Source organism: Mytilus edulis, chromosome 9 (assembly GCF_963676685.1).
Source record: "Mytilus edulis chromosome 9, xbMytEdul2.2, whole genome shotgun sequence".
NCBI lineage: Eukaryota > Metazoa > Mollusca > Bivalvia > Mytilida > Mytilidae > Mytilus > Mytilus edulis.
Genome location: NC_092352.1, coordinates 64,781,292 through 64,804,379, shown reverse-complemented (window position 1 = coordinate 64,804,379; position 23,088 = coordinate 64,781,292). Strand labels below are relative to the sequence as shown.

Here is a 23,088-nt window from a genome sequence, read left to right as displayed (position 1 = left end):
AAATGTTAATTGATATGTCTACATGCGCTCTTTGACTTTTGCATTTTCAAAATGGCTGCTGCTCACCTGGCAATGGGGGAAGGGTGCCATCCGCTATTGCTTGCAATGGCAAATCTAGTTTTTATTCTTCTTCTTCTTCTTCTTTTTCTTCTTTTTCTTCCGCCACTTTAGGTTGCATTTCTGTAAATATTGACAATGCAATTTCCCATAGGAACTCCTTTTACGGCTAAAACTGTACCACTTTTACTATGAAGTTTTGAAAAAAATCTTATCCTAGAATTGAAAGTTCATATGCACCACAATTTTTTTCAAAGGTCAAAATATAGGGCTGTGCGGCATATTTTCAACGTTTATATGCCCTGAACTTCTCAGAGTTTAAACTTACACTAATTTGTGATGATTGGCTATTTATGGCTTCAATATAATTCTATTGTCTATTCTAATGTCTTTACTAAACTATAAACTAAACCCACCAAGTAACATGTACCTGAAAATAATATAAACAAAATAATAGAAAACACAGTAGTTAACAATCTAATCCTTTTCTCTTTTCACTAGAAATGTTAATGTTCAAATAAAAAATGAAAATGAAGGCAATTAAAATGTCATAGTATCAAGTATTTATCTGATCTTTCTTCTCCTTTTTTAGCTCACCTGGCCTAAAAGGCCATGTGAGCTTTTCTCATCACTTGGCGTCCGTCGTCGTCGTCGTCGTCTGTCGTCGTTAACAATTTTTCAAACATCATCTCCTCTGAAACTACTGAATGGATTTGAATGAAACTAAGCATGATTGTTCCTTAGATTATCATACCTGCCAACTTTTGAAAATGCCCATGGGGGTTTTAGCGCGCGACAACAATTTCAAAGTTTAAAATTCTTTGCGACGACTATTTTGCGCGAAAAAGTGTCATTTTTGCATGATTTGTAAGATGAGCTTACATCCCTTTTTTTAAGTTTATTTGCATGATTCTAGTTATTATATCAGCAGAAAATATGAACATGTAGCTGTAAGACCAGGAATTATTTTCATGTGTAAGGATACTAAATAGTTGTTGACTTTTCCAATTTAAAATTATACACAAAGAAGGACTTTTATCAGGTTGGGAACAACACATAGGGACCCCCCCTCAATGTTAAGACATTAAAAACCACTTTTTAAGTACAAATGAGCATTCATATTATTTGAAGAAACTTTTCCCAAAGAACTGTACAGCTTATGATCTATCATTGTCTATCTGGTATTATATGGTCAACACATGTCCAAGAATTTTGATATGTTCTTGGCCTTATATCTTCTTTATTATTCAAAATAATAGGACTCTTCATTTAGAAAAGCTGTTCCAAATATAATGTTAGAATTTCCCATTTTTAAGTTAACAAATCTACATTTTCCTATTTAATTTTTACAAGAGTGACCCCTTGACTAAGGGTTGTCCCTCATTTAAGGGATTCCTCATGTTGATGGGGGGGGGGGGGGTTCCATGTGGAAAATCATGAAGAGTACATTATCCTTTAAATGATTGAATACATAAATAAAATTATGTTACAGTAAGTGTACATGTTATGTCAATAAATTAGTGAATAAACTACTATTTATTATATTCATGGTAGTACTGCATCATTGAAGTTTGTCAATCAGCCATGCTTTTATTCTTATTCAGTGTAAGAACCTCCTTGCAGTTGAAAAATCATTTGCCATGTTCACGTTTTTACAATTCTGACCAACAAACAGAGGAATACAACACAAGTTCAATATCTAGCATGTTAAAACAATCTTGAGAGAAAACGTTTTTGATTGGCTGATTAATTTGATCATGAGAAACGCACAATTTGATTGGCTGAACACGATTTTCCTCCATTGGACACAGTTCAAAATCGGGAACAACAATATTTTTCGTGTAAATTTTCACCAAATCGTGTTTTAGAGGGTTTTTCAGGAACACGATCGTGCAATCGTGAGAAAGGGTCAAAATCGTGTAGTACACGCCTAAATCGTGAAAGTTGGCAGGTATGGATTATCCTGCACAAAGTGTGTGCTTGGATTTTTGATCCGTCAAAAAACATGGCCGCCGTTACTTAAAATAGAACATAGGGGTCAAATGCAGTTTTTGGCTTATATCTCAAAAACGAAAGCATTTAGAGCAAATCTGACAGGGGTAAAAATGTTCATTAGGTCAAGATCTATCAGCCCTGAAATTTTCAGATAAATCAAACAAACCATTGTTAGGTTGCTGCCACTTAATTGGTAATTTTAAGGAAATTTTGCAGTTTTTGGTCATTATCTTGAATATTATTATAGATAAAGATAAACTGTAAACAGCAAAAATGATCAGCAAAGTAAGATCTACAAATAAGTTAATATGACCAAAATTGTCAATTGACCCCTTAAGGGGTTATTGTCCTTTAATGACAATTTTTCACAATTTGTTCATCACATTTGCTAACTTTAAAAAATCTTCTCCTCTGAAACTTCTGAATGGATTTGGATGAAACTTAGCATGATTGTTCCTTAGATTATCCTGCACAAAGTGTGTGCTTCGATTTTTGATCCGTCAAAAAACATGGCCACCGTTACTTAAAATAGAACATAGGGGTCAAATGCAGTTTTTGGCTTATATCTCAAAAACGAAAGCATTTAGAGCAAATCTGATATGGGGTAAAAATGTTCATTAGATCAAAATCTATCAGCCCTGAAATTTTCAGATGAATCAAACAAACCATTGTTTGGTTGCTGCCACTTAATTGGTAATTTTAAGGAAATTTTGAAGTTTTTGGTCATTATCTTGAATATTATTATAGATAAAGATAAACTGTAAACAGCAAAAATGATCAGCAAAGTAAGATCTACAAATAAGTTAATATGACCAAAATTGTCAATTGACCCCTTAAGGGGTTATTGTCCTTTAATGACAATTTTTCACAATTTGTTCATCATATTTGCTAACTTTAAAAAATCTTCTCCTCTAAAACTACTAAACCAAATTCAACCAAACTTCAACTGAATGATCAGTATGGTGTATAAAATAAAGTTTGTGCTTTATTTTTTATTTCGTCAAAAAACATGGCCATCATGGCTAAAAATAGAACACAGGGTAAAATGCAGTTTTTGGCTTGTATCTCAAAAACTCCAGCATTTAGAGCAAATAAGACAAGAGGTTAAAGTATTTATTAGGTCAAGGTCTACCTGTCTTGAAATTTTCAGCCGAATTGGGTAACTGGTTATCAGGTATAAATTGCCCCTGAATTGATGATTTTAAAGAAATTTTGTAGTTTTTGGTTATTATCTTGAATATTATTATAGATACAGATAAACTGTTTATAGCAAAAATGTTAAGCAAAGTAAGATCTACAAATAAGTCAATTTGACCAAAATTGTCAATTGACCCCCTAAGGAGTTATTGCCCTTTAAAGACTTTTTTCACAATTTGTTCATCATGTTGACTTACTTTAAAAAATCTTCTCCTTTGAAACTGCTGTATCAATTTCAGCCAAACTTAGGCTAAATGAGTTTCAGAGTATCTAGTATAAATTTTATATTTCATTTCCTTGTATGTCAGAAACATAGCTCCTATGGCTAAAATAGAACATAGGAGAAAATGATTTTTTTTTTGCTTTTGAAGAAAATAGGACAATTCAAAGAACATTTAAATAAATTGAAAAGCCAAAATAATCATTGATGAGAGATTTAACCAAAAAAATTAAGGTGAGCGATTCAGGCTCTTGAGAGCCTCTTGTTTTTTTTATTGTCAGTTGCACTAATTACAAAAGGCTTGAGTTCAAAAGTCCTTTTTCAAAACAACATAAGATGTCTTGTCCAGAAGCACCATGCTTTGTAAGAACATTGGCGATTTGTTCATTAGTCTGAATCCATTTTACTTTTTTAAGCCCTCCACCTTGAAGCAATTGCTTTATTGCATTGATCTCCACCCTCAATCTCTTTTCTCCAACAGGTTTATCAGAGTATATTGCATGATAAAGGTCTTTGTTGTCAACGAAACAATCTACTGGAGTATGCATCAAATCGTTCTCATTATGCATTAATTCCTTAAACAGAGCTGCTAAAGATATAACACAGTCCACACCATCAGCTAAGGAGAAGATTTCCAAATGATGCATCACTGAACAAAATAAATTTCACATTATGTCCAAGATTCTGGAATTGCAGTGAAACGGGATCGTTTTGCACCTTCCTAATTATTTTATTGACTTTCTTTAGATCTTCAATAGTGCTAGACTTAATTTTTGATGAAATAGCAGCAACATCAAATGCAATGTCTGGACGTGTTTGTCTTGCTAACCATAATAATTGTCCTATTTTTGACCTCAATAGTGTCTGTTCTGATGATGAAAGAGGAGATGTTTTAACTCTGTCTTTATCTATTAAAACAGTTTCAACATTCTGACATAGTCTTGCTGGCTGAGAACAATAGTTAGCTCACCTGTCCCGAAGGGACAAGTGAGCTTATGCCATCACTTGGCGTCCGTCGTCGTCCGTCGTCTGTCGTCCGTCGTCTGTCGTCCGTCGTCTGTCGAAGTAAACTATTTCAAGAATCTTCTCCTCTGAAACTACTGGGCCAAATACTTTCAAACTTTAACTGAATGTTCCTTAGGGTATCTAATTTATAAATTGTATCCGAAGTTTTGATCTATCAACAAACATGGTCGCCATTGCTAAAAATAGAACATAGGGGTCAAATGCAGTTTTTGGCTTATAACTCAAAAACCAAAGCATTTAGAGCAAATCTGACATGGGGTAAAATTGTTTATCAGGTCAAGATCTATCTGCCCTGAAATTTTCAGATGAATCAGACAACCCGTTGTTGGGTTGCTGCCCCTGAATTGGTAATTTTAAGGAAATTTTGCTGTTTTTGGTTATTATCTTGAATATTATTATAGATAGAGATAAACTGTAAACAGGAATAATGTTCAGCAAAGTAAGATTTACAAATAAGTCAACATGACGGAAATGGTCAGTTGACTGACCCTTTTAGGAGTTATTGCCCTTTATAGTCAATTTTTAACCATTTTTCGTAAATCTTAGTAATCTTTTACAAAAATCTTCTCCTCTGAAACTACTGGGCCAAATACTTCCAAACTTTAATTGAATATTACTTAGGGTATCTTGTTTGTAAATTGTATCCGAAGTTATGATCTATCAACAAACATGGTCGCCATTGCTAAAAATAGAACATAGGGGTCAAATGCAGTTTTTGGCTTATAACTCAAAAACCAAAGCATTTAGAGCAAATCTGACATGGGGTAATATTGTTTATCAGGTCAAGATCTATCTGCCCTGACATTTTCAGATGAATCAGACAACCCGTTGTTGGGTTGCTGCCCCTGAATTGGTAATTTTAAGGAAATTTTGCTGTTTTTGGTTATTATCTTGAATATTATTATAGATAGAGATAAACTGTAAACAGGAATAATGTTCAGCAAAGTAAGATTTACAAATAAGTCAACATGACGGAAATGGTCAGTTGACCCCTTTAGGAGTTATTGCCCTTTATAGTCAATTTTTAACCATTTTTCGTAAATCTTAGTAATCTTTTACAAAAATCTTCTCCTCTGAAACTACTGGGCCAAATACTTCCAAACTTTAACTGAATGTTCCTTAGGATATCTAGTTTGTAAATTGTATCCGAAGTTATGATCTATCAACAAACATGGTCGCCATTGCTAAAAATAGAACATAGGGGTCAAATGCAGTTTTTGGCTTATAACTCAAAAACCAAAGCATTTAGAGCAAATCTGACGTGGGTAATATAGTTTATCAGGTCAATTTCTATCTGCCCTGAAATTTTCAGATGAATCAGACAACCTGTTGTTGGGTTGCTGCCCCTGAATTGATAATTTTAAGGAAATTTTGCTGTTTTTGTTTATTATCTTGAATATAATTATAGATAGAAATAAACTGTAAACAGCAATAATGTTCAGCAAAGTAAGATCTTCAATTAAGTCAATTTGACCAAAATTGTCAATTGACCCCTTAAGGAGTTATTGCCCATTAAAGACTTTTTTCACAATTTGTTCATCATGTTGACTTACTTTAAAAAATCTTCTCCTTTGAAACTGCTGTATCAATTTCAGCCAAACTTAGGCTAAATGAGTTTCAGAGTATCTAGTATAAATTTTATGTTTTATTTCCTTGTATGTCAAGAAACATAGCTCCTATGGCTAAAATAGAACATAGGAGAAAATGATTATTTTTTTTTGGCTTTTGAAGAAAATAGGACGATCCAAAAAACATTTAAATAAATTGAAAAGCCAAAATAATCATTGATGAGAGATTTAACCAAAAAAATTAAGGTGAGCGATTCAGGCTCTTGAGAGCCTCTTGTTTCATTTTCTTGGCTGAGGTCAAGACCCAAATATTTGAAAGACTCACAGGATTCTTTCCCTACCTTGAACATATCCCTAATTCTGGACACAACAGTTTTCTCAAAGGCACTGGATCCTGCCCAAAGAAAGTCATCTACATGAACTGCTAGGACACCAGTCAAACCTTTTTCATTATACCAATAAAATACTGCTGAATCAATTTTGGACACTGTTCCACCACAATCTAGCAATGTTGCTTTAACTTTTCCGTACCACTTTAAGGATGCATCAACAAGACCATATACACATTTGTTAAGGCGCCAGACTTTACCAGTTGCTTTAATTAGCTTCTTTAGGAGGTTTTAAGTAGACTTCTCTTTGCATTTTCTCTCCTTGAAGGAAAGCAGTTTTAATGTCCACTGAATTTATTGACCATCTTTTACTAGCAATAATTGATAAAATTAGTCGTAGAGACTGCTTTTCACATGTTGGCGAATTCTTTGGTATCTCATCTAGGCTGTCTTCTTCAAAACCTTTTGCTACCAATCTAGCTTTTCTATGAAATTCGTTCTCTAATTCTTTCATAGTATAAACCCATCTTGTTGAAATACAGTTTTGACCATTGTCTTCAACTTCTTCATAAACATTGTGCTTGTTCCAGTTATCCCGTTCTGCCTCTCTAGCCTCAGTAAAATCAATATCACTTAAAAGTACATCTTCATTCACGTCATCTGACTGGTTAACAACTTTCAAATCATTGACTGTTCTTAGATCAATTGATATCTGATCACCTCTCATATTTTCTGGCTGATTGTATTCTATATTGTACCAGCTCTTTTTAACAGTTGTAGCCTTTCCTGCCCTGCCTAAAATTATTGCTTCTCTTGTGTCATTTTCACCAGGGATTTTGAAATTCACTATCTGATCCTTCTTTAATTTCATACAATCATTTGCCTGTGACCCAGGATTATGTTCCATACTTTCCTCATGTATATCATTCTCTGCCTGATTTTCCAAATCAAAACTGTCTCTCCCTTCAGATTCAGGACTATCTTCACCATTCAAACTACCATTCAAGCTACCAGTATGATTATCATCTTGATCAGCACTTTCGTCTGCAGATTCTTCAACATTTTCTTGGTTTTCATCATTCTCAGTATCATTTTGATGAGGCTCTTCATCATCACTCTCATAGTATACTAAGTCATGATCTGGTTCAGTGTTGTTATATGTTGCAGCTTGCGGCTTACGCACAGGAGTTGACTTTGCTCTATGCTTATGAATAATCTTTTGTTTTCTTTCAACATCAATGTCTCTTTTTATTCTACTTTCATGTACACGCACATATGTACCTCCATATCTTACAAAAACAACTACGTTATCTTGACCCATTACCCAGCCTGGTCCTTTCCACTGATTGTCTCGTAGGAAGAAAACTTTGTCACCATTTTTGAATTTTTCTCCTGAAGGCCGGATTTGCTTACGTAGTGCCCTTCTTACTTTCTCAGAGGATTCTGCCGCAATAAATGCTTTTCTAGCTTCATGTAAGCCAACTAAGTGCTTTCCCATAACATTACTAATTGTTGTACCTTCTAATGCAGGAGGCTTGTTAACTATAGATGATGGCATGTTTGGGTTCCTTCCAAAAACTATTTGATATGGACTGTAGCCATAGACATTCAACAAACTGTTCTAAGCATGAACTGCCCAACTGACGGAAGTCTCCTATGAAAGGTTAGAGCTCTCTCTCATTTTATTGATTGTTTCTGTAAGCGTTGCGTTGTGTCTTTCCACTACACCATTGGACCACGGACTATATTCTGCTGTTGTTTTAACTGACATGTTCAAGTTTTCTGCCATGTCTCTAAATATCTGTGAATTAAATTCACCTCCATTATCTGTGTAAACACCAACTTCAGGTGCACCATAAATGCCAACCCATATCTGCATGAACTTATCTACAATGACTTTAGAGTCCTTTCTTCTGATTATTGCAGCTGCACTCAATCTGCTAAATAAGTCAATAACATGTAGATAATAAAAGTTATGGTCAATTTCATGAAGGTCCATTGCCACAATTTGATTGAAATCATTTGCATGTGAAAAGGCAACCACTGGTTTAGCTTTTGGGTGCTTGAACTTATGGCAAATTAAACACTTTGTGCAGATATCTTTAAGAATGGTCTTTGTTTCAGAATCAACAGAACCAGCACTTTGCAAAAGGGATAAAAGTTTATCTAATGATGCATGTCCAAACTGCTTGTGCAACTTTAAAAGAATGTCCTTTTTCTTCTTAAAAGATAATTTTGTATCAATGACCAAAACCTCCTCACTCTCATTTTTATTTCTGTTCGTGCATTGCTTGTCTTTAATGTTGATACAGTAATGACCACTTGAAGTTAGGTTTACATCCACTAACTGTCCAAACATGGTAACCTTGTCATTGCTGAAATCTAGGATAGTGCTTGCTCTTTTCAGAGAGGTTTTACTTAACAATAACGGTATTTCACAATCCACCACTTCTGTTTCAATTGAGCACTTAACTGACCCAATTAGTGCTGGAATTTTCACTTTCTGATATGAATATACTGTTTGTCCATCACCAAATTTGAATGGTACATGACTTTCATTACAAGTAAGTTGATCAAGTCCTGGATCAAGTGATTCTACAAATTCGTATAACCATTTAGAACCACACACTGTCTTGGAACATGCAGTATCAATAACTGCAGCATTGTAGGCTTCTGCGACAAACACTGTTAGAGGCTTAAATTCTTGTGCTGAGGTAAATAATGTTATATTTACAATTTCATTTAACTCATCACTCTCATGTTCTGTTAAATTCACATCGAGCTGCTTGTGAGGACAATCCTTAACCCAATGAAATTTGGAATCACATATTTTACATCTTGAGACATTTCCATTGAAGACTGGATTCATTTTAGTCTTAAGTCTACTAGAGTTAGTTGATCTATCAGCTCGATTACGAGGAAAATTTCTTCTTGAACTTCGACCTTTCTGATAATACCCATCACTGACAAAAGCTGATTCTTCTTTAACAGTTACAACAGAGTCTTATTCTCCAGGATAATTTTGAGATTTTGATGCAAATATCCTATTCAAAGCAGATTTCATTGTGTCAAATTTAAGGTCAGAACATGCAGTTAATGCCAGCTGACGATTACTTTGACTTAACCCAGCATTGTCAAGAAGTTTAAAAGCTAGAATTGCATCTTGGGAGTACCATTTCATATTTCTTGCATTTATTGTATCTCTGCTCAAACTCAATGATATAATCGGACATGCTTACATCATCTACTCTGTGGAACTTATCAAATACAGTATATGCAGCATAAGCCTGATCTATTTTATCCTTCTCAAAAAGCTTGTCCAACTCAGTTATCAGCTTATCTACTTCTTCATCAACATTTAAATCACTGGGATCTACTTCTAGGGCTACTTCCCTTGGTTTTCCTTGTAGCGACAAAGCTAAAGCCAAACCTCTCTTCTTCTTGTCGAGATCTGTCACGAGTTGCCACATTTTAACTTCATTTTTCCATTGTTGATAACTTTTATCTTTGGTCAAACCTGGTGGGTTCTTGTAACTAGGTGCTGTTGTCATCTTTATAAGCTCTGCTACCACTGATGATTGGCTATTTATGGCTTCAATATAATTCTATTGTCTATTCTAATGTCTTTACTAAACTATAAACTAAACCCACCAAGTAACATGTACCTGAAAATAATATAAACAAAATAATAGAAAACACAGTAGTTAACAATTTGCTTAACTACCCCTACCTCAAATGAAAGGTTACCACAGATTTCAATGTAAACAATATGCACGTGTTTATTTACTGGTAACATTCCCAAGTTCTGTCTCTGCGATATTGAACACAGAGAGCATAACTGGGAACCAGTATGTAAACAAAATTAATGTTCTATGAATATTCAATTACTCCCCAAAAGAGGCGTGTTTTGAGAAACAGCTGTATTTACAAAGTGCAACCTATAAAGATGAACTTGTCCGCAGCGATTCTCTAAAACCGCTTGTCAAATTTACTTAGGATTTCATCAAATGTTAGACTAATATGTCTAGGGGAGCCATCAGTCTTTCGTTTGTGCATTGGGATCTATTATGGGGTATTTTGAGAGGCATAAAGAAGGGAGGGGTTTAATAAAGAACCCTATGGGATTTTATTTTTTTTAAATTTTCAAATGACTAACTTGAAAACTGTAAGTGATAGACACACCCAGTCTTCAGAAATGATCACAGGACAATAAAACAAATCATATGAAATATATGGTGAGTCCCTGGTGAGTCCCTGGGGGGTCACTCCTACGGTAACATAGAAAATGATAGTGCGAGTGGGGCATTCGTGTACTGGGGACACATTTTTTTTAATCATATTTTATCGTAATTGTAAGCGCGCTGATGACTTATGCTTTATCTAATAACCATCCGATAATAAGAAGATAAAACGCACAGACGTGCAATTGTACACTTTCATGAGATAAATTTTCTATGTAAAACGTATATATTCGAATTATTTTTGTAGACAACACAAAAAGTTATAAATTTATTTTTAATTAATGCATTTTCGGACAAATAAGGTGAACAAATTAAAGTACAATAATCTGTAAAGACAATATGTTGGTGTACTCTTATTGACCTTTTACTATCTCTGCTATGACTAGGTTTATACGATGTGTGTATTCAGGGTTCTGTGGCAATACTGGTAGATGGCGTGTTGAAAGGTAAATTGTTATTTGCACTTCAGTATTTAACCACGCCTCTAGGGCACACCTTGCCAGGTGTGACTGTCTATTCGGATCGGTGGATTATAAAACAAGGGAGCATTTAATACACACATTTAAAATACATATTTAAGTTGGTGACAAATAAAAATAGATCGCCGTGGAATTATTTAATTATATTTGGTGCTATTATTTATTTGAATTCAAATAAGATAATTTACTAAGAAATAAACAATTTTCGGTTAAAGACAGGAAACTTAATTCATGTGTCAGAATGAAATGATATACACCGCTTGTCCTTGATTTATGGCTCATAAAAAGGGGAACTTAGAAATTAGAAATAGCTTAACCAAAGCATTTTGATTGTCTTTATTAGGCAAAAAAGTGTACGAGTTAGACTTTTGAAAGCCATGTATTAATTAATATCTGAAACTATCTAAAGACAACTCTACGGTACCGAAGCGGAATATAATATGTACGAATACTTTTGTTTTCAAATCTTTGCACATTTATGATTAATTATTGTTATCTATTGTTCATTTTATTACTTAATTAGTACCTATAATATGTCTACGGCTTGGCATTAAATCTCTGTGTGGTAGGAAGGGATTATTACATATAGATTATATTATTTGGATGAGGATTTGAGCTAGCCTATAAAAACACATTAATTAGTTAACATACATTCGAGACCAAAGGATATTAACTTTGATGATTCAATTAACTTTTACTTAAAAACGAAAGACAACAAATTTAATGTCATCTTTCCCTATTTTTGAATGTAATTATAAGTCTGTTCAACTGAATAATGGGCAAGAATACCCCTAAAGCGGACAAGCAGTTTATTCTTTAAATTTCTGTCATTGAATATCAAGAAAGATAATAAATCCCGAAATTGATTTGAAACTATAATACTCAATAGTTTTGCTAGAAAATATTCACATCCCTTGGGGAATATTAGTGTACCTCCAGTTGCATATATATATTACATAAATGTCGGAACAATTGTGATGATGATGAATTTCTTCCTTTATTTGAGAACAATCTAATTGATATATAAATCTGTGATTTTACTATGTTCATAACTTTGATGAACCAAAGCAAGTTATGTATCGACCTGTATTTAAATCAAATTGGTTCTCTTCTTCTTCTTCTTCTTTTGGTATACAAAGGCCTATCGAATTCGTTGATTACATACCGTTGGCATACATGGACTAGTCTATTTACAAAACTGAGTTAAGTATTGACTAGTATATTATATCACTTTCGGAAACACAAGACAGAGAAGTATATTATACACCTGATAGTTCAAAATGGAAAGTTATAAGTTATCGGCCGTGTACACTGACCAATACCTACAGAAGTGAAACGATGCATGAACTTGCAAGCCCGACAGGAAATCGCTTGAATACCTGGTCGTGTCACCTCACACCCCTCACAATACCTTTTGGAGTAATACCTTTAGCCATGCTGGTGATCAGATGAGGGAAGATCCGAATTTATTTGAATAAAGTTTATTACTTTAAAGAATTATGAACGAATAAGGTTTTCGAAAACAATTTTCACGGAACACTTATTTATGATTTGAACCTTGACTTTTTAACTAATTCCAATAATAACAGTTTAAAAATAACAGACTATGGTTATTTAAAAACAAGAATGTGTCCTCAGTACACGAATGCCCCACTCGCACTATCATTTTCTATGTTCAGTGGACCGTAAGTCAATTGGACTTAAACTTCATCAAAAACTACCTTGACCAAAAACTTTAACCTGAAGCGGGACAGACGGACGAACAGACAGACAGACGGACGGACGAACAGACAGACAGACAGACGGACGGACGAACGGACGCACAGACCAGAAAATATAATGCCACTCTACTATCGTAGGTGGGGCATAAAAAATAAGAACATTGTCCGTATCAAGTTAGTTTATACTATAATAGTCAGATAAAATAACCGTACGATTGACAAGATATCGACACGCAATTACGACTACATCGGTTACTGTAGTTTTGTCCTTTGTGGTTTATAGACATATCAGGATTTTTAATCGGAGAAGATGACAAAATGGCGGAATACAGAGAATTGATACTCAAAATTTAAAATCGATGGTGATCTCTTATCTAGCGGAATAAAACTTTAATATCTATAAATTTGAGCATTTTTATACAGAATGGACATAATATCAATTTTTGATTTTTTTGCGAAGTTTCCTTTTAATGAACATTGATTGAAATGTTTCAAATAAAAAAATAAAAATTAAAAAAAAAACAACATTGATTGTAATGAGAGTGGCGTTTTACGTTTCTGCAATTTGGCGCTACGTTTCCGCATTTTTTGATGGCCTTGCAACAAAGTTGTTGGTGCCATATAGTTGTACCCTTGTCCAAAATTCCGTCATTCCGTCATTCCGCAACAAACCATTATACAGAGTTTTTTTCTAAACGCCTTCAGATATTGGGCTGATTTTTGGTATGTGAGTTAACCATGATGAGTTACAGATCAAGTTTCAGTTTTACTGTGCTCCACTAATTTTTGCCGAAATTACGGGCTTTGGACTTTGAGAAATTTTTGAAAATCACAGTAATACAGACTTTTTTTTCTGAACGCCTTCAGATATTGGGCTGATTTTTAGTATGTGAGTTAACCATGATGAGTTACAGGTCAAGTATAAGCTTCGTTCTGCTCCTCTAATTTTTGACAAAATAATGGACTTTGGACTTTGAGAAATTGTTGAAACACAGTTATACAGACTTTTTTTCTAATAAACGCCTTCAGATATTGATTTTTGGTATGATGAGTTACAGGTCAAGTTTAAGTTTGTTCTGCTCCACTAATTTTTGATGAAATTACGGGCTTTATTCTTAACCTATGCCTCTTTTGTTTACCAGGTAAACCTGGGGCGTTTTTTTTTTGTTCTTCGGTAGTGTTTGGTGTTTAACGCTACTTAAGATACTATTAGGTTATTCTGGCATTAATATTCGTCTTAATAAATGTCTATAAAGCCTATTTAGTCGTTTCTAATTGTAAATTGATTGATTGTTTGTTTGTTGCTATTTTTTTAATGCCCAGTGACAAATATTTCACTTAAATCAGTGTGAAGTGGATTTAGGCAACATTTAGGCCTTCAACACTGACAAAACCTATACTGCAATGTCATCTTGAAAAGGCCCGACATGCAAAGTGTGAAACAATTCAAACGAAAATTATACATAAAAAACATTTTACAAAATATCAAATATGAGTAGAGACATTAACTATGAACAACCACTAAACTACTAGAGACCAAATCACACAGAAATTAACAGCTATGGGGCACCGTTCGGCTTTCACAAATAATCAAAACCCATACCACATAGTCAGCTATAAAAGACACAAAAATCACAAATGTAAACATGGTAAAACAATATTATAAAATACAAATCAAGAAAAAATACTATAATAAAATTAAAAACCAATTGTTCAGAGAACAATTGAAAGTCTTTCCACATCAAAGAAATTTTGATAAGATAGTTTCTTCATACTGATGCGATAAATAATGGTTTAATTATAGTAATGAGTGATATAAGGGAGATAATATGCTACTTCCGGTGAAATAAATATCACTTCCAGGCTCATATGATAGCTTCTTTCACACTGATTCTAAAAATATATAGTTTCTATATACTTTTGTATGTAGAATGGGAGATAATTGGCCACTTCCAGTTTGTTGGAAGTCATTTTTAGTCTTCAGTTATCAGTTTATGTCTCTATATGACAAAATATATGGATTCTGAGTACTTTTCTATGAAAAAATTGCAAAATGGCTACTTTAGGTTTTCTCAAGGTCACTTTCGGTAGTCATTTTTCAAGATCATTTGTCACCTTACCTTTTGTACAAGGTCAAATGCCTTTATAATGAACTTAGTTAAAGTTATAATCAAATAACCTCATATCAAGACATTTCAGGGGCACCAACTCCTATAAGATGCCAGTAAATTGTATCAGACTAAACGTAGCATTTATTTATTACAACAAAGCAGACATTTTGCACTTGTTCTTTTTTATGTATCTTTCAAAGTGTCAGAGAAAATGCAAAAACAAGCAAAAGTCACAATTGAGAACTTGACCTTGACCTTTGACCTTGACATCATTTTCTAAGTTAGGATCTTAAGGGACCTCAAATAAAAACATTCCAGGGTTATACGGTTAACTGTTTATGAGTTAAAAAAACATACCGACAAAAATTATTTTGTAAAGGTAGATAACTCCTAAAAATTTCATCAAATCGCTTCGATCCAAATTAGCCAAAAATTCCTGAGGATGTAACGAACAGTTTGTAAAAGGAATTTTGTCACTATCTTTTTTATTACGAAGGAGATGCACACAGATGATAAACAGTGAATAGGGAGATCACTCTTACAAAGAAAATGGTTCGCCTTAGCAGGGTGAAATTTTAAAAGTGCATAAACTATACGATCCCATATGAGAAATATTTAAGCGACATATTGCGAAACAACCATTTATCGCAAGAACAAAATTTGGCGGAAAAAAAATAAAATAATTAAAAACCAATTGTTCAGTGAACCATTGATGGTCTTTCCACCAGTAAGGATCTTTTTTATTTGAAAATATTAAAATTCTGTTTTAAGTGTCAATTTAAGTGTCAAATGACAGCTTATTGAACGCTGATTCCAAAAATATATGGTTTCTATACAAAAAGATATAAATAAGGGAGATCATTTTTTACTTCCGGTTTAAAAGATGTTACTTCTGGTATTTTTTGATAGTTTACTTGACTCCGATTCCAAAAATAGATGGTTCTGTATACTTTTACATAAAATTAGTACAAAAAATGTCTACTTCCGGTTACAAAAGGTCACTTCCGGTTGGCTTTTTCAAGGTCACATTGCTTGCAACCTTTTGCAAAAAGTCCCATAGCTTTATCATGTATACATAAGAGGAAAGAGCAAAGGTCAAAATCTAGAACGTTACATTTACCTATGACCTTGAGCTCAATTTCAAGGTAATCTACTAAGGACCGCAAATCAAAAGACTCTAGGCCTCTACTTTATATTGTTAATGAATTATATTACCATACAACTAATATTAGATATCAAAGGGGGGAAAACTTGCATTAAATGTTACATACCTTTTAAAGTAAAATTTACGTGTTATGACATGTCGCAACTAACAATTGTCTGAAAATATTTTGTCGATATCTTGTATGATTTCTGAAAATATTTAAAGAGATAACAAGCCAAAATAAATTTGAACATGACTTGAACATCAAATTAAAAGACCCTAGGCCTCTATCACTTATGGTTTTCCAGTTACAAATTTATTTCATTTATTTCAATACAAAAGGGGAAATAACTCTCATATGGAGTCTTCCTAAAACTTCGGTCAAAATAAAACTTAACATCCTGAGGATATAAAGAGCAATTTGGAAAAATAAATTTGTCGCTTTCTTTTAAGGTTGTGGAGGAGATTTGATAACAAGATAAACAGTGTTTGGGGAGATAACTCTTACAAAGAAAAGTGTTCGGTTAAACAGGGTCAGTTTCAAAAGCCTATAGACTGTATGATATCATATACAAAAAAACTAAGCGACATCTACTGAAACATTTTTACACCGCAAGAAAAAAATTAGGCGGAAAAAAAAAAAAAAAAATAATAATCAGAAGAAATCCTATAGGTCTTTCCACGGAAAGGTGGAAAGACCTAATAATCAGAAGAAAAACAATAAGTCTTTCCACAGAAAAGTGGAAAGACTTAATAATTAAAAACCAATTGTTCAGAGAACAATTGAAAGTCTTTCCACATGAAAGAAATTTTGATAAGAAGATACTTTCTTCATACTGATGCGATAAATAATGGTTAAATTATTTTTGAGTGATATAAGGGAGATAATATAATGCTTCTAGTGAAATTAATGTCACTTCTGGTCTCATATGATAGCTTCTTTCACACTGATTCCAAAAATATATAGTTTCTATATACTTTTGTATGTAGAATGGGAGATAATTCGCCACTTCCTGTTTGTTGGAAAACATTTTTAGTCTTCAGTTATCAGTTTATGTATCTATATGACAAAATATATGGATTCTGAGTACTTTTATATGAAAAAATAGCAAAATGGCTACTTCTGGTTTTCTCAAGGTCATATCCGGTAGTCATTTTTCAAGGTCATTTGTCACCTTACCTTTTGTATAAGGTCAAATCCCTTTATAATGAACTTAGTTGAAGTTATAATCAAATAACCTCATATCAAGACATTTCAGGGGCACCAACTCCTATAAGATGCCATTAAATTGTATAATACTAAATGTAGCATATCTTCATTACAACTAAGCAAACATTTTGCACTTGTTCTATTATATATATCTTTAAAGATATCGGAGAAAAAGCCAAAACAAGGAAAAGTCTACATTGAGAACTTGACCTTGACCTTTGATCTTGACCTCATTTTCTAAGTTAGTACCTGGTCCGAGAACACAATTATTTCGTAGTGCATTTCTTTTAGAACATAAATGAAAATTAAAAAAATCCCACCTGCGCTTTCTCAAAGAAACTTTTACAGTGTGTTGTACTACTTTTGGGACAAATTATATCAAAATTATAGAAAACTTCATCGGCTCTAACTCAAAATATGGACAATTTTATGTTTAGGGCGTCTTGAAATCTTTTGACAGCTTCCAAAGTGCTAATTTTCAACCTTTTTCAGCTGGACCAAATCACTACTTTCTTTTAAAATTCTGGACACAAATTTTTTTACAGTGTAATTTCACCCCCGTACTTTCAATTTGAGGCATTAAACATGGAGAAATAAATTTGGAAGGGGTATAAAAATTAATGGCAAGTAACCCACTGTCAACACTAGGGACTATATTCGTGAACAACGAAAATCAAGGGACGACAATTGTGGTCTCGGACCACCTGGGGTCTCAAATAAAAACAATCCAGGGTTATACGGTTAATGGTTTATGAGTTAAAAAAACATACCGACAAATTTATTTGGTAAAGGTAGATAACTCCTATAAAATTTCATCGAATCGCTTCGATCCAAATTAGCTAAAAATTCCTGAGGATGTAACGAACAATTTGTGAAAAGAATTTTGTTGATATCTTTTTTTGTTACGAAGGAGATGCACTCTGATGATAAACAGTGAATAGGGTATAACTCTTACAAAGAAAATGGTTCGGCTTAACAGGGTGAAATTTAAAAGCGCATAAACTACAATACAATAGGTGAAATATTTAAGCGACATATTGCGAAACAAACATTTATCGCAAGAACAAAATTTGGCAGAAGAAAAAAAAAAAAAGAAGAAAATAATAATAATCAGAAGAAAAACAATAAGTCTTTCCACAGAAAAGTGGAAAGACTTAATAATAATAATTAAAAAACAATTGTTCAGTGAACAATTGAAGGTGTTTCCACCAAAAAAATGTATTTTAATATGAAAGTTGTGAAATTAAGTTTAAAATGTCATTTCAATCGTCAAATGATAGCTTATTGTACGCTGATTCCAAAAATATATGGTTTCTATACAATATTTTTTAAATAAGGGAGATAATTTGTTACTTCCGGTTTGAAAAATGTTACTTCCAATAATATTTGAATATTTAATTGACACTGATTCCAAAAATATCTGGTTCTACAAAAAATAGCTACTTTCGGTTTACACAAGGTCACTTCCGGTATTTTTTTTCAAGGTTAAAAATGGTTTGATACCTTTTGCTAAAAGCCTCATGGCTTTATCATGTATACAAATGAGGTAAAAGCAAAGGCCAAAATCTAGAACGTCAAATTAAGCTATGACCTTGAGATCAATTTCAAAGTCATAAACCAAGGACCTCAAATCAAAAGACCATTGGTCTTAATTATATTTGGTTAATCAGTTATATCACTGTATGCGTATATTTAAATACAAGAGGGGAGAAAACTCACTTTTACGTTCAATGTAACCTTGCAATCAAAATTTATGTGTTACGACATGTCGCAACTAACAATTTAGAAAAAAATATTTGTCGATATCTAATACGGCTTCTTGAAATGAGTGGAAATAAACCAAATTAAAAAAATAAGAATATGACCTTGACCTTTGACCTTGACCTAATTTTCATTTTTTGGGACCAAGGACCTCAAATCAAAAGATCCTAGGTCTCTAGCACTTATGGTTTACAAGATAGAAATGCATATCACTTATATCAAATGCATAAGGGGAATTAACTCTCATATAGAGCGTTCATATCGCTTCGGTCAAAATAGGACAAATCATGCGAAGGATATAATGAGCAATTTTGTAAAATAAATTTGTCGTGATCTTTTACGGTTGTGAAGGAGTAGTGGACACAAGGAAAACAGTGTTTGGGGAGATAACTCCTACAAAGAAAAGTATTCGGTTACGCAGGGTAAATTTCAAAAGTGCATAAACTGTTCGATATCATATACCAAATATCTAAGCAACATATTGCAAAACAAATATTGAACGCAATGAGGAAAATGAGGAAAAGTAATATCTATTTATTTCGGAAAAGTAATGCACGAAAATGCGGAAACGTAAAACTGGATTTTTGCCAAAATTGCAGAAACGTAAAAGCCCAATGAGAGGGGATTACACACAATATTGTTCATAAAATTGCTGGAAGGAACTGTTCTTTCTTCTCTGTATTGTGTTGCACATTTGTCTTTACTAAATATATATTTATATATGTTAATATTGGTTGCAATTTGATAGTGTCAATAAAAACATAAATAACTGTTAGTTTCAACAACATTTATTATCATGGTGAACCAAAGTGAGCATCTATAATACTTAAATTACAAGGTCCAATTTGTCAGCCGTCATCACGTAAAAACAACGAATCAAAGAATTCAACTTTATATATAACTAATATAGTACAAACCAAACGGTGTATTCAGGATTAATATGCTATATACACGGGTCATAATCACAGGGTTGACACTACTAAATTGTCAAATTCTTACCTATTGTAGTATTTTAATCAGTAAGACTTTCTAAGATAACAATACGAATACTAAAAATCTGTGACTAAAAATAAGGCGTATAGGTACAGTGTTCAATTATTTAGCGGGCATGGCGTAAAACAGCGAATCAAAGAATTCAACTTTATTTATAACTAATAAAGGACAATGCTGTTGATTAAAAAATACTCCATTCCAGGACCTTTTGCTTTCTAAATAATTAATATTACCAATAATTGATAAGTTCCGGTTCGACGGGTTCAAACAGAAAGATTTGATAGCAGAGAAAACTTTGTATCTTATAATCGGCATGACTTTATCAGATGAAAATACTAATACTAAAATAAGGCTTGCGCATAGTTATATACTTTAATTCAGTCACGAACCCGCGATATCATGGGTGTGTTCTAGTATAAATAACTTAAACATAGTTTATAAGTCAGAATAAATTTCTGTTCATGGTTTTAGTAAGTATTATTCAACCAGGTAAGTCATCGCTAAAATGGGCTATAGAAAATACAGGTGAACATATTAATCCTGCGCTAAACTGCGCTCTAATGTCTACGCTAAAATGACCCATAGTAGTTTAAAGTGTGGCTGTTTAAGGCCCAAGGTCAAGTCTGATTGGTTATTATAACAACAAAAATACAGTCAGTACTGATTCGAGAGTACTCACAGTTAATGACAGCTAGTTCAAAGCCACTAACAACTAATAAAAAAAATCATACATCTAAGACTAAATTATCAATTTATAAGCCTGTTTAATACATTACAACTACTTTGATATTGCTGTATTATAACTATGTAAAGGAGTAAGAATAACTATAATTCTTCAAATTCATCATGTATAGGAAGGAGTTCAATATACCATTGCAGGAGTGTCAAAATACCATGCATAGGTAAAAATTTTCAAACATCTTTATAAGCATGTTTAATACATAACAAGTACTTATTTGAGTATTTCCTCCATGAAAAGGAGTTAAAAGCACTATAGTTATTGAAATTGAATGTGGCAGGGTTGAACATGTTTGTGAGCCTTCTAATAGTATGGATTTTCACATGAAGATTTTGAGGGAATACTTTACTGCAATCAAATATGTATTCTTTTCTGTGTCAGTAGCTAATTTTTTATTAAGATTTTGATAACACAATGTATGCCTATTTTTTTTAGAGATTTTTGCAGCACTGACGACACCAACACAATGCCAGATGTTGATCAGTCTCTCTAATAAGATGACAGATATATTAGAACAGTGTAGACTTCTATTGCTGGCCATGAGAAAGTTCAATACCCTGGTCAATGAACATGGGGTAAGTTGGTGGATTTGATTATCTTTTTATTAAGCCTATAGCTAGATAATCTTGCAGAACAGTGACACAATTGTTGGTTTGATGATAAAAGCACCAAATTTGGCAGGGTAAAAGTTCTGGGTGTATCAAAATTTCAAAATGGTGGCTTTTTCCAATATAAGCCATGACATTAAATGGGACATCATAGTTATATTTTAGAATGTGACACAGGTTAAATTTTTTTTTTATTAAAAAATATGATATACGAGAGCATCCAGAAAGATACAACAGAAGATAGTTTGACCATTATAAAATTGATTCTGGATGCCTTCTTTTACCTACCAACATTGTTAACTGTCCTTCTGGTATCTTTCGTCCCTCTTTTGTAACATATGTGACATTTATATATTCATTTAAAAAAGTATACTTTTAAGTAAAGTAAAAGTATGAAATCTTCTTCACTTTGAAGGCAGTGTCAACAATGCTAAGAAACAAAAGTAGAGGTCATTTAAATTGAAACAATTAACCAAATGAAGAAGGGGATTTTTTTTTTATTTCTTTGTAGTAGCATCATTGTGAAACAGATATTCAATGACTCATACATGGTTGCTTAGGGGCCAGCTAAAGAACCCCTGGATGCAGGTTTTTCTCGCTGTATTGAAGTCCTATTGTTGGCCTTCTGCTTTTTTAGCTCACCTGGCCCGAAGGGCCAAGTGAGCTTTTCTCATCACTTGGCGTCCGGCGTCCGGCGTCCGGCGTCCGGCGTCGTTAACTTTTACAAAAATCTTCTCCTCTGAAACTACTGGGCCAAATTTAACCAAACTTGGCCATAATCATCATTGGGGTATCTAGTTTAAAAAATGTGTCCGGTGACCCGGTCAACCAACCAAGATGGCCGCCATGGATTAAAATAGAACATAGGGGTAAAATGCAGTTTTTGGCTTATAACTCAAAAACCAAAGCATTTAGAGCAAATCTGACATGGTGTAATATTGTTCATCAGGTCAAGATCTATCTGCCCTGAAATTTTCAGATGAATCGGACATTCCGTTGTTGGGTTGCTGCCCCTGAAATTGTAATTTTAAGGAAATTTTGCTGTTTTTGGTTATTATCTTGAATATTATTATAGATAGAGATACACTTTTAACAGCAATAATGTTCAGCAAAGTAAGATGTTCAAATAAGTCAACATGACCAAAATGGTCAGTTGACCACTTTAGGAGTTATTGCCCTTTATAGTCAATTTTTAACCATTTTTCGTAAATCTTAGTAATCTTTTAGAAAAATCTTCTCCTCTGAAACTACTGGGCCAAATTTAACCAAACTTAGCCATAATCATCATTGGGGTATCTAGTTAAAAAAATGTGTCCGGTAACTCGACCAACAAACCAAGATGGCCGCCATGGCTAAAAATAGAACATGGGGTAAAATGCAGTTTTTGGCTTATAACTCAAAAACCAAAGCATTAAGAGCAAATCTGACAGGAAGTAAAATTGTTGATCAGGTCACGATCTATCTGCCCTGGAATTTTCAGATGAATCGGATAATCGGTTGTTAGGTTGCTGCCCCTGAATTGGTAATTTTGAGGAAATTTTGCTGTTTTTTTGTTATTATCTTGAATATTATTATAGATAGAGATACACTTTAAACAGCAATAATGTTCAGCAAAGTAAGATGTACAAATAAGTCAACATGACCAAAATAGTCAGTTGACCACTTTAGGAGTTATTGCCCTTTATAGTC

General features: G+C 33.3%; 1 protein-coding gene across 1 annotated transcript in view; it reads left to right on the top strand.

Moving 5' to 3' along the window:
- The window catches only part of LOC139488815 (integrator complex subunit 10-like), a 195,579-nt gene that overhangs the window by 30,697 nt on the left and 141,794 nt on the right, over positions 1–23,088 (top strand). Inside the window, exon 4 of the mRNA XM_071274746.1 lies at positions 21,227–21,366. Coding sequence (XP_071130847.1) covers positions 21,227–21,366 — 140 coding nt within the window. The remainder of the gene's footprint in view (positions 1–21,226; positions 21,367–23,088) is intronic.